This window comes from Seriola dumerili, unplaced genomic scaffold, assembly GCF_002260705.1.
Source record: "Seriola dumerili isolate Sdu_G_001 unplaced genomic scaffold, Sdu_1.0 BDQW01001387.1, whole genome shotgun sequence".
NCBI classification, from domain to species: Eukaryota; Metazoa; Chordata; class Actinopteri; order Carangiformes; family Carangidae; genus Seriola; species Seriola dumerili.
Window position 1 is genome coordinate 88177 of NW_019175642.1, and position 13002 is coordinate 101178.

Here is a 13002-nt window from a genome sequence, read left to right on the forward strand (position 1 = left end):
TCCCAGTGAAAACATATACAAGCTATGTGGTTTCAGCCCATTGATCCTGTGCACCAGTGTTAGATCTGTGATCCATGTGAGGGAAGGTGCATTGCATTTTTACTTTACAAGATTATAACAAGCACTTTATACACTGTTGGGCAATTTCATTTACCTATTATAATGCACCATAGTTTGTACGTAAAGTTAATAAGTAGAGTAAAAAGTAAAAAGTACAATATTGACATCTGAAATATGATAGAGTGGAAGTGTAAAGCAGAATACAATAGAAGGAAGCAAGCACCCCAACACTCTACTTCTGTACAGTGCTTGAATAAATGTACTTCCCAGCAGTATATAGTGTGTAGTATATAGACTGATGTGTAAACCACATGTTGAAGCGAACAGTCCTGACAGTTAAACACTGAGCCGCTTCGTGGTGTTTTCACCAGCGTGGATTACACGCTCTAATGATTAACTTTGATTTGCATATATAACAGATTTCACACACCCACAGTGCATTTCAGCTTCTGGCTGTGAGCGGTATCAGCAACACATACAAAAGATGGAAGATCACGCTCACAACAAAAGGTCCTGTAAGCTCTCGCTTCCGCAGGCGAGCGGGGCCTCACAGCTGCAGGGCAGGATGGTGCCCAGAGACTGGAGGAAAACATTAAACCTGCTCTCTGTGGAGCAAGTCCAACCTTCTCCTCAGGCACTGTTGGACACTGATAACCATGTCTCACCTCAGAGAGACAGCTCACAGAGAGGGAGGCTGCATGCAACATCCCCACAGGAGACTGTTACTCTGACTGACTGACGCTTTTAACTCTTCACTACAGGGCTGCAAAAACCTGCTGCTGCCATTGTGAGATTAAGCTGCTGCAGCCATTTCCCATAAACCAAATGAGGTGAGAGGCGGGAACCATCAGTCATGTCTCACTTCTGACTTTTTCTGACATTTCAGTGTTTCAGATGAGAGAGATAAATCAGTTTGTTTATTACATATGCAGGATATCAGTAGACACCCTGCACAGTCACATGACAGTGATGAAAAGGTACAAACCAGTGTCTTTGCATGTTTTTACCAAACAGGCAGCCATTTTACATTTTGTGCAAAAATTAACTGCTCCCTGGAAAGTAGGTGCATCCTACACGAGGAGTGTTCAATAATCAGGCATACTGTGCAACCAATAGAAAACTCTAAAAATAACATCATCAGGCTTTTAGTATCATCACCTTTATCAGCAACAGACAGCGTGCTGTTGAAGTATTGCTCCTCCAGACTCCAGGAGGCGTCATTCATTTTGTTGGAGATCCCACATGAGCCCTGACAGTTCACCTTGATTGCTGCAAGACGAGGAGAGAAAAAAAAAGTCAGAGAAGTGTCTGAAAATTTGCATGTTTGATGTTTGATGAGTGCAGATAATCATTGTTTTCATTCATAATCAGTTAATCGTCCAGTCTATTTCTATTTTCTGTGCATGCTGACGTATTGGCACTTGTGACCTGTCCTATCTTGTTTTATCTTCATAAACAATCTTCTTCAGGACACAGAATAGCATTACACCCAAAAATACTGTCCAACCGTCATTCATTTTATCTGGGGAAAAGAAACAAAGAGTCTAAGGCCACACTCTGTGAGGCTCACATGGTGACATTAAATATATATGTTAACAGAGCAGCTGGGTCTAAGCAGTTTGGGCACCGTAGTGTGAAAAATACAGGCCAGCAGCACAATACACACTGATTAGCATGAGAATGACTCACAAAGAGAGACGTCTCACTAAATCATTATCGGCCTCTGCTACTAGAATGTGCATTCTGCTGCAGTGGTAAATAATCTGTCAGAAGAGGCTGTGAATAGTGTCTGACAACAGGTGGAGGAGATGAGGAGGAGCTGCTGTGAAACTAAAGAGGCAACCTTGAATAAACACCTGGATACTTCAGGTTTGACTGGTTTAGATCGCATCACTGATTGTGCTTCACCCACTGGGTCATGTTGCGTAAACATTTAGCTGGGATGATGATGGTGAGGATGTTGCAACAGGTTAGATAAAGCTGAGGTCATATCAAGATTACTGACGTTCCAGCAGGATCAACTGAACCAGAATCCATTGTTTTCAAGTCTGTTTAAAGGTCCCATATTGTAAAAAGTGAGATGTCCAGGATTATAGAGCAGGTCTAGGTTCTATATCAATACGGTGAAAGTACCTGCACACAGCCTGTATTCAGAAACTGCCTTAAAACGAGCCATCAGGACTTCCATAATTTTGTGATGTCACAGCTTTACAGTCACCGCCCAGCACGACCCAACTGGACCCACCGTCAAACCTTTTTTGTGTTGTTGCTGTTGTTTTAGCTTTATCTAACAGCACAACACAAAGCGGTTCATTGTATCACAGAGCTAACAAGCTACAAGACAGAAAAATGTTGAGGAAACGCTGCACAGTTGTATGTCAGGAAGCCAATACATCATTCCACAGCCTCTCCACGGAGAGTAATATTACAGACCAGAGGCTAAAGTTTGTTTTTGTCTGAATTTGAATGTCTGTGTGGCTCATTTCAGCGCTGACTGACCATTGCCGTTTACATTTACCGGTGAATTTTACCAAGCTACAGCAGCATGATCCCTTACCTATCACCCAGAACACAGTCAGCCAATCAGAAGAGAGGCTCAGAGACTCACACAAAAAGCCCTGTTCCTGCTAGAACCCCACAGAGAAGAGGAAGAGATGTTTTTAGTACTTAAATAACAAATATATCTTCTTATATTCTTCTTATAGATATCAAGACTTCAAGTAAAACACAGGAAAAGTGTCACATACCGGACCTTTAAGTCTGAGGCTGCCTGCCAAAATGCAGGAGAGGCTGATTTGGGAAAAAAAAAAGCTTTAAATGAGCAGAAGCAACACAGGGACAAAGAGCTGTTAAAGAACAAGAGTGGCAGCAAATCAAATCAAATCGTTGTTTTAGTAGATTAGGTTAACACAGTGGAAGTGTTGAAGGTAATCAACATGTTCTCCTGTGCCACTGCTCAGGGTGCAGGAAATTATGTTATTGTCCTCTCACGCTTGATTCAAACGTCGAGAAGATAACATCATTTTTACTCCACACTAAAGTCATGTTGAGTTCAAACTGGGGCTGCATGTGTCCTCTGACAGAAATCAACAGTGCACCTGCAACGACGAAATGCTGAAGTGAGCAGAAGGGAACAGATCTGCAGTATGAACGCAGCCCGTCTCTCTCTCTCCTCTATCCCTCATGTCTTTCTGTTGATCTTTCTGCGAGGAAATGGAAACCCTCTGATAATACACACACACACACACGCCACGACTGTGACAGAAGCCAGAGGATTAAACACAAAGAAGGCCCAGTATTATCTCAATAGACAGACAGATAGAATTTCTTTATCTCAGTATGAATTAAAACCTCTTTTGTTTTTAACCATCTGAAATAAATAAATAAATAAATAAATAAATGAACCAAACTTCTCAAATGCATCGCGACCATATACAATATAAAATGAACAACACTGATTTAAATCAGGTAAAATCTAACAACTTAGAACAAAAATAAAAATCACTTCAAGGATTTGGAACAAACTTTCTGTACTGACTTGACAGTAATGGTGGGAGATATGAATAAATCATGGTACATGTACTTCAAGATGGTTTGAGATATCAGGGTATAATACATTTTCTGTTGGTTCAACTGACAAAATAAGCAGAATCTCTTCTACTTTGACACTAAACATTTAGTAGACTAAATAATTCACCAATGAATCAAAACAAAATCAGATTAAATGATAATGAAAACAAGACTGAGAGTCTACAGCCACGCTAGCAGCTCTGTGAGGCTGTACTTAGACACAGCAGTGCTTTCAGCTGAATGCTAACGCAGCATGCTAACATGCCCACAATAACAATCCCATCATGCTGATTTTGTGGAGTGTAGTTTTTACCATGGTCACCATGCTAACATTTGCTAACCACGAAACACAAAGTACAGCTGAGGCAGTTGAGATTGTCTTTTGTTTGCAGGTATTTGGTCATGAACCAAAGTACAATCCATCCAATAGCCAGAGAGATATTTCACTCAAGACCAAAAATGTGAACCTCATGGTGGCGTAAGAGAAAAGTCAGGATAACACCAGTGTCACTGTTATTTATCTTAAGGACACCATGAAGCCTCACAGCAATCTCAACCTGCTGGTGGAGCTATTTGTTGAGATACTTCAGTCTGGACGACAGCGGTGGACTGAACAACATAAACATCCCGAGAGCCATGATGCTAACATGGCTAAAGCTCTGTGTAGCTCTAATATCAAGGTAGGTACTTCATCACACTGATGAAATCCTCCTTTTAATCCAATATTCCCACAATGGTCAAATACAAGCAGAGATATTAGGGATAATCACTTCATAACAAAATGTCAACCTGTTGTCGTCATATTGCCCAGCCCTGCACGATAGTTTTTTCACAGTGGTACAGACATGATTTGGTCGCTACTCAAAAAATAAATAAATAAATAAACAGACTCTGATGTAAAAAATATCATGCCACAGACTGTGTTTGACCAATCACAGCTCACACCCACGCAGTATCCTTTGCTCCTGTGCTGGCATCACAGAACACACACACACACACACACACACACACAGAGAGAAAGTGGCAGATGGCTGCGCTCTCCACACCGGCAGGACTGCTGGCACAGATCTGGGGAAGAGGGAGGGACCTCTGCTGCCGGCAAAAACAAAAACTGAAATCTGTGGCAAACGAAACGGAGCAGTGTCCTTCAGCCAGTCCCAGTCGCATCCATTCATTTGGTCATTAATTAAACCCTTCAATCTGCTCCGGCAGCCATCTGCCTCATTCATGGAGGAGAATAATACCTTCACACTCCACATTAACACAACCTCTGAGCTCTCTGGAGTCATCACACTTCACAGAAGCAACAATAGAATTGTAAAATTGCACAAATATGACAGAGGAGAGACATTACTGTGACGAGGTTCTGTTTACAGCTGTCTGTTGTGGGAAAGTGAAGAGCTCAGCCCACGAAAGGTCAGTGCAGGGGTAATCTGTTAATATCCCCAGCAGCAGCGGCAGCAGCAGCAGCAGCAGGAAGAGCGGCAGCAGCAGAGCTGAATAGTGAATAGTTGTGTCATAAGAGATGGGCTGCTCTGGCAGAGAGACTGGCNAACAGTGCACCTGCAACGACGAAATGCTGTAGTGAGCAGAAGGGAACAGATCTGCAGTATGAACGCAGCCCGTCTCTCTCTCTCCTCTATCCCTCATGTCTTTCTGTTGATCTTTCTGCGAGGAAATGGAAACCCTCTGATAATACACACACACACACACGCCACGACTGTGACAGAAGCCAGAGGATTAAACACAAAGAAGGCCCAGTATTATCTCAATAGACAGACAGATAGAATTTCTTTATCTCAGTATGAATTAAAACCTCTTTTGTTTTTAACCATCTGAAATAAATAAATAAATAAATAAATAAATGAACCAAACTTCTCAAATGCATCGCGACCATATACAATATAAAATGAACAACACTGATTTAAATCAGGTAAAATCTAACAACTTAGAACAAAAATAAAAATCACTTCAAGGATTTGGAACAAACTTTCTGTACTGACTTGACAGTAATGGTGGGAGATATGAATAAATCATGGTACATGTACTTCAAGATGGTTTGAGATATCAGGGTATAATACATTTTCTGTTGGTTCAACTGACAAAATAAGCAGAATCTCTTCTACTTTGACACTAAACATTTAGTAGACTAAATAATTCACCAATGAATCAAAACAAAATCAGATTAAATGATAATGAAAACAAGACTGAGAGTCTACAGCCACGCTAGCAGCTCTGTGAGGCTGTACTTAGACACAGCAGTGCTTTCAGCTGAATGCTAACGCAGCATGCTAACATGCCCACAATAACAATCCCATCATGCTGATTTTGTGGAGTGTAGTTTTTACCATGGTCACCATGCTAACATTTGCTAACCACGAAACACAAAGTACAGCTGAGGCAGTTGAGATTGTCTTTTGTTTGCAGGTATTTGGTCATGAACCAAAGTACAATCCATCCAATAGCCAGAGAGATATTTCACTCAAGACCAAAAATGTGAACCTCATGGTGGCGTAAGAGAAAAGTCAGGATAACACCAGTGTCACTGTTATTTATCTTAAGGACACCATGAAGCCTCACAGCAATCTCAACCTGCTGGTGGAGCTATTTGTTGAGATACTTCAGTCTGGACGACAGCGGTGGACTGAACAACATAAACATCCCGAGAGCCATGATGCTAACATGGCTAAAGCTCTGTGTAGCTCTAATATCAAGGTAGGTACTTCATCACACTGATGAAATCCTCCTTTTAATCCAATATTCCCACAATGGTCAAATACAAGCAGAGATATTAGGGATAATCACTTCATAACAAAATGTCAACCTGTTGTCGTCATATTGCCCAGCCCTGCACGATAGTTTTTTCACAGTGGTACAGACATGATTTGGTCGCTACTCAAAAAATAAATAAATAAATAAACAGACTCTGATGTAAAAAATATCATGCCACAGACTGTGTTTGACCAATCACAGCTCACACCCACGCAGTATCCTTTGCTCCTGTGCTGGCATCACAGAACACACACACACACACACACACACACAGAGAGAAAGTGGCAGATGGCTGCGCTCTCCACACCGGCAGGACTGCTGGCACAGATCTGGGGAAGAGGGAGGGACCTCTGCTGCCGGCAAAAACAAAAACTGAAATCTGTGGCAAACGAAACGGAGCAGTGTCCTTCAGCCAGTCCCAGTCGCATCCATTCATTTGGTCATTAATTAAACCCTTCAATCTGCTCCGGCAGCCATCTGCCTCATTCATGGAGGAGAATAATACCTTCACACTCCACATTAACACAACCTCTGAGCTCTCTGGAGTCATCACACTTCACAGAAGCAACAATAGAATTGTAAAATTGCACAAATATGACAGAGGAGAGACATTACTGTGACGAGGTTCTGTTTACAGCTGTCTGTTGTGGGAAAGTGAAGAGCTCAGCCCACGAAAGGTCAGTGCAGGGGTAATCTGTTAATATCCCCAGCAGCAGCGGCAGCAGCAGCAGCAGCAGGAAGAGCGGCAGCAGCAGAGCTGAATAGTGAATAGTTGTGTCATAAGAGATGGGCTGCTCTGGCAGAGAGACTGGCTGTCTGTGGCTGAGTAATGAGCTAGACACTCCACAATCACATGGCCAGATGGACCAGGAGTGGTGATGATGTGTCTGAGGAGACGTTCATCCAGACATGAATAAAAAGTGTCTCCACACCTCACCACAGACACTCCAAGACCAAACCCTGAACTTCAGCAGAGGTCATCCATGTTCTTTATCCTGTGTGAATCCACCATCTCAGCAATCTGTAAAATCTAAATTATTAGCCTTCAAGTGATTAGATTTTTCTCCTTTGGCAGTGATTCCTTGCTGAGAATTATTTTTTATGTCCATCCAGTTTTTATCGCCTCGTTGCTTACCGCCTACAGTAGGACAGCATCTGTTATGTTGATGAATGAGTAAGGACTCCAACCTGTGACGTTGTGGTCATTTATCAAACTATGACCTAGAACATCAGGTTATCTGACACTCCACTTCAATTTGACGAAGGGAATAGTGAGTACCCAAAAACTTGGATGACATGCCTACACTAGTAATCATCTACTGACAGTCGATGCATAGCTGTATAGGTTAGCTTTTTTTTTTTTTTTTAAATATATTTAATAATGACGCTCTTTTACTGAGGTCTGACAAGGCTCAACAGGCATTTATTTGGGACAGGTGTCTATCCACGTAGGTCGTGTCACAGGTGATTAGACAAAGTGAACACTTACTGGGTTGCCATTAGTCTTTCTGATATTTAAAGAGGAAAAAATAAATAAATTTGAGCCAAGAAATCGGCTTCAAAGCTCCTCATCTACAATGCCTAGTGCAAGTAGCTCCTCAAAAACTTATATTTAAAAACTAAAATCTTGCAATGCCCACTCAAGTCACAAAATTTAGTTTGGTTTTCTGAAGCAGGCAACTTCAAACTTGCCCTCACACCAGCAGCAATGATCATTACTGGGATCTGCCAGCACAGGAATCTGCGCCAGAGGCCAGCTCTCCACAGAATAAACCACAGCCTCAGGGAGACCGAGTCTCAGTAGTGAGAGGGAAGCCAGCAGCCGAGCATGCTCTGACTCAGCAGCTGTCTGGATTTCCTGCCAACACACTGGAGTCAGTCCAGGTCCTTTCCAAGGTTCAATGAGAGTATATGTAGGCGGAGATGATCCTGGTGCTACTACTCATTAGATTTTACGAATCAGACCGTGTGGGCCGACAGATCCAGGAGAGAGGATGTAATCGATAGCGTTACTAGACCCGGCTGCCTAAACATGACTGCTGTGTTTTATTGTATCAAAGCGTTCTCTGATGTGGGTTAGAGCAGGGTGATGCTGGCCAATGGAGGATGTGGCTGAGGGTTGAGGGTGTGGTACTGGTGAGTAAGTGGATCATTCAGGAGAGTAGGAACAGATAACGACCTGTTTTATGCCATCGTGCATCTGGAAAGAAAATCTTGGTTTGACTGCACTTGCCCATCACACCTGACTGCATTATATGTTCATTTCAACCTCATCCATTATTTTTGTACATCAGGAATCATGTATTATCATGCTTATACCTGGGCTGGTTATTATTGAAACTTTGCAGTACTGGTGCTGATACAACAGCTGATTTTCACTACTGAATGGGAAACCAAAATGATACTTGTCTTTGAGAAAGATAAACATTTTATTCTACAAAACCTTTTTTTCATTGAAGAAAAGAAGCCTAACTTCTCAAATATTGAACGCAGAGCTGCAACTTAGATTATTTTCATTTTTAATTAATCTGCCAAATATTTTTAACCAAAATTTCCTAAATTGATGCTAATCAAATTTCTTGATTTGTCAAAGCAACAGTCAAAAACATCCCAAAATATTCTATTTACTATAATGTAAGACAATAAAAAAAAGCAGCAAATTAGCAGCAAAACTGTTGTCGATTAATTTTGTTGATTGGCTAATCAATTAATTGACTAATCATCGCAGCTGTAGTTGAATGAAAGAATGTTCCTGAATAATAATCTTTAAATAATTGTTCAAATTGTCATCCATCTTCTGCTGTGAATTCAACCAATATTTAGGTCAGTTTCATCAGTTAGCTCAATTGTTACCAAGTAGCAGCTGTAGCAATTACTGTTGCTATGGTTACCCACAGCTTAGTATGGTGGTTGAAATGTTTACCAGAAAACAATTTTAAGTGCCCTTTAATATAACTTCAACAAACACCTGTCAGCAATCACACATATGTTTTCTGTAGCCATGTAAACTTTTATTTCTTTCTTCTTGTGTCTATAAGAATATTTTACGTGAGGATATGTTTTTCCCTCACACTTTTTTTTTGCAAAGTGATCGATGCCACTTTCCTCCTCCATCCTCTCCCTTTGCAGAAATGTTGTCCTTCAGGGCACACTTCCCTGAGAAAATATGTGCCAGTTACGCAATAGTGTTGTTTGCTCTGTCATCAGCTTTTCCAAACAGAGCCACTTTATATTATTACTGACTTTCTCTACATTTTCATTTGTTTGTTCACTAGCACAAACATATGCACAAAACACTGACTAAGAAAAATTAATTTAGTGACAAATGTTTAACTTTTTCATGAAACAACAGTAGAACTGTGTGCGTGGGATAAAACCACTCAGTCAGAGCTTGCTGCTTATTACATCAGTACATGGGGGAAATGAGTCAGCTGGAGGGTTATTGGGAAGCACACAGGGAAGTTGGGCTGATAATGACAGTTCCTTATTTACACTGATTAGACTGGGTCTGAAGCACAAAGGAGCCTCAGTGTGTTTGTTTAAGGTCTGGACTTTACAAGAACTAAACCCTACACCCTCAGACACCAGAGACCAGAGAATAACTGTGTCTTTAGGATTCCAGTTGAGGTTGGTGAATGAGTTGAATTGATCAACATTCCTCACATGCACAAAAAGGCTCCTATGACGTCACTTATACATTCCAGCATAATAAGGCATGGAAACTCTCAAAGCAAGATCTGTGTGATAAGACTGGATTGTTTTAAGCTGAAACTTCTGTAGAAATGCTACAAACCACAAAAACTGGACAAGGTGCAGCAGCTCACACTGACATCTAATATGGTTTGATAATTAATTGGCTAATTTATGGATCACCTTTGATACAAACACAGTACATGAAATTGACATGGAGCTTCTTGCACTGCTGATGCTAATGAAGGCCTTTAAATTAGGGTTAAACTAAACCTAAGGATCCCATATTGTATAAAGGTAGATGTTCATGTCTTTTTTGATTATAAAACAGGTCTAACTTCTATATTAATACTGTGAAAGTATCAAAGCGCTCAGTCCACAGAGAAATGCACACAGCCTGTATTCAGAAACTGAGCCTTAAAACCAGCTGTCAGGACTTCTGTAACTTTGTGATGTTACAACAAAGCAGTCACCGCTCTCAGCCATGCCCCAAGCCATGCCCCAAGCCCCGCCCACCTGGACAAACCATCCAACCTTGCAGGATTTTGTTTCTCTGAGTGTTTACCTGAAATCTGCTATGTGTTTATTCAATCACTCAGAAAAGTGTCAGCCAATCAGAAGAGAGGCTCAGAGCCTCCTCTCTTCTGATTAGCTCTCCGACCTGTTGTTACTAGAGCTCCAGAGAGAAGAACTACATTGAGATGGTTTTTGGTTCTTAAAAAGCACAAAAATATCTTCTTATGGATCAAAACTTCAAATAAAACACAGGAAAAGCATAAAATATGGGACTTAGACAACTTGTTTATATTTGACATTGCACAAAGATGAACTCCAGTTTTGTTTTGTCGTTGTTGTTTTCTAGTATTAACAATGGCCATGAATGGCATGAGAACAAATATTTCTAGTTTCCTCCACAAAAGATCAGAACCATCACTCTGTACCTCAGGACAGCCGAGTAATCCGATGCTACACTTAATACCTTCATTAAATCTTTAAGTGCTGCAAACAATTAGTCCCTCTCACTTTTCCAACATCTCCCCTCGTCTCGTCTCTAATGCCTCTCAGTGAGACATGTCAAACATGGCCACCTGATCTTATGATCTATCACTCCTGGCTGTAAGGGAATCCCCAGCAGGAACAGAGCCTGGGCTGTTCGTTCAGACATGTCCTGTGTAACCTCTCTGTGAGAGCAGTAACAGAGAGAAACACTGCACTGAGAGCTGCTTCAGTGAAAGAAAGATAAAAATTGTTATTAGCTCTTCAACGGAACAGTTTAAGGAACTAAAAAAGTCCCAAGAATCAAACTCAGGAAAATACACCCATCCTCGTTCTCAAGAACCATGAAGATTACGCAAAACAGACCAACAGATTATGGTTTTAAAAACCAAGTTTGGCATGATGACGATATAAAGTTGCCACATAGTTTTTTGAAATTTACTGTTGTGCAGGTGTGATGTTTGAATAGATATTGAAAATGAAACATAAAGTACAGAGGTGGAAATACTAGGGAGAGAAGGACACAATAACTGGTTACATCAAAGCACAAACACTAATAGCATCAAAAACAAGCCCATTCCTTAACTGGTCTAAGTTAAAATTTTAGAATCCCCCCAATAAGATGAGACGGGTTTGAATCCTTTGTAATTCATTCAAATTTATCACAACTCTTCCCATCTATAGTATTTATTGAAAAGAAATGCATAATAATCTGTGAGTATCCTATCATGGACCAGCTCAAGCACTAATGTTCATCACCTCTTTAGTGACTGAAGAGCTTTAATACCATTGATCAGTTTATATTTAGTATTTGCATGTGTTTGAGTTTAAGAGGAAACACATCTGCATGAAAATACACAGACCTCTGCGTACAGTACGTTTGCTTGCAAGTGCGTAAGAGGCTTATCCCTGCAGAAGTTACATCATTAAACAATCAGCAGACATGTAATCTGCACACTCACTCCCGCATTACCCATCATGCTTTGAAATTTCCACATTTCACTGCATGAGGCTCAAATCCAGACAGACACCATGACCTGATGAGACACATACTGACTCCGTCTTCTGACATTTACAATGCTCATATATTTAGCAGCTAAATTATCACCTGGTTTATCATAAGACATAAAGCAAAGAGGGAATTAATCCTTTCATTCTTCAGATAATTTCATTGTCCTGACATTTGTATGAGGCTTGCTTGAGAATTAAGATGTGTAAACATTGCCTCTCCCCTAGCCAAGACCACATTTGATGGTATCTATGTCAGCAGAGACCTACATTTAAGCACCAGCTTCTCCCTCGTGGCAATCAGCAGTGTCCTCAGTTGACCTGATCTCATTTTACTGGATCAGATATGAAGCAGCTTGTTTCAGTACTTATCTTGAATCAAGCTGCATCTTAAAAAAACATCAACAAGATCAAGATATTCAAGAAAGTGTAAGGCAGAACCAGATACTGTTGTTACACTTTTTTATGACAGCTGACGAGCTGAGGTGTGGTTTTCATGCATCATAGACCAAAGTCCAGTCAGAGCCAGCAATTCACTTTTCATCAAATCATTATTATATTATCAAAGTGTTAAACCAGGAGGTTTCACATGGATTACTGCTATGGCTTCATTTATTATTACAGTAGAGAGATATAGGTTGTGTCCCATTCACTACTCACTATCCAGGGAGTTATGTAAACGACTATATAGTGAGGTCATCTGTAAAATGGAAAAACACTCTCGGACACTACTCGATTTTGTACACTACTTTTTCTTGATGCATTGTGGGATACTACTAGCCCACTTTATAGTGTATAACAATTCTCACAATACATCCGGACAGCACTTCAAAATGGTGAACTCACTATATAGTGGACTACATAGTGAGTAGTGAGTGATTTCGGACAGAGGCATGGTCTACTCCA

The 13002-nt window shown here is 40.8% G+C and overlaps 1 protein-coding gene across 2 annotated transcripts in view; it reads right to left on the minus strand.

Annotated features, from left to right (window-relative positions):
* arrdc1 (arrestin domain containing 1) overlaps positions 1-13002 on the minus strand; it is a 38744-nt gene that overhangs the window by 16078 nt on the left and 9664 nt on the right. For both annotated transcript variants that reach the window (XM_022768042.1, XM_022768041.1), the window contains exon 2: positions 1219-1329. In XM_022768042.1, coding sequence (XP_022623763.1) covers positions 1219-1329 — 111 coding nt within the window. The remainder of the gene's footprint in view (positions 1-1218; positions 1330-13002) is intronic.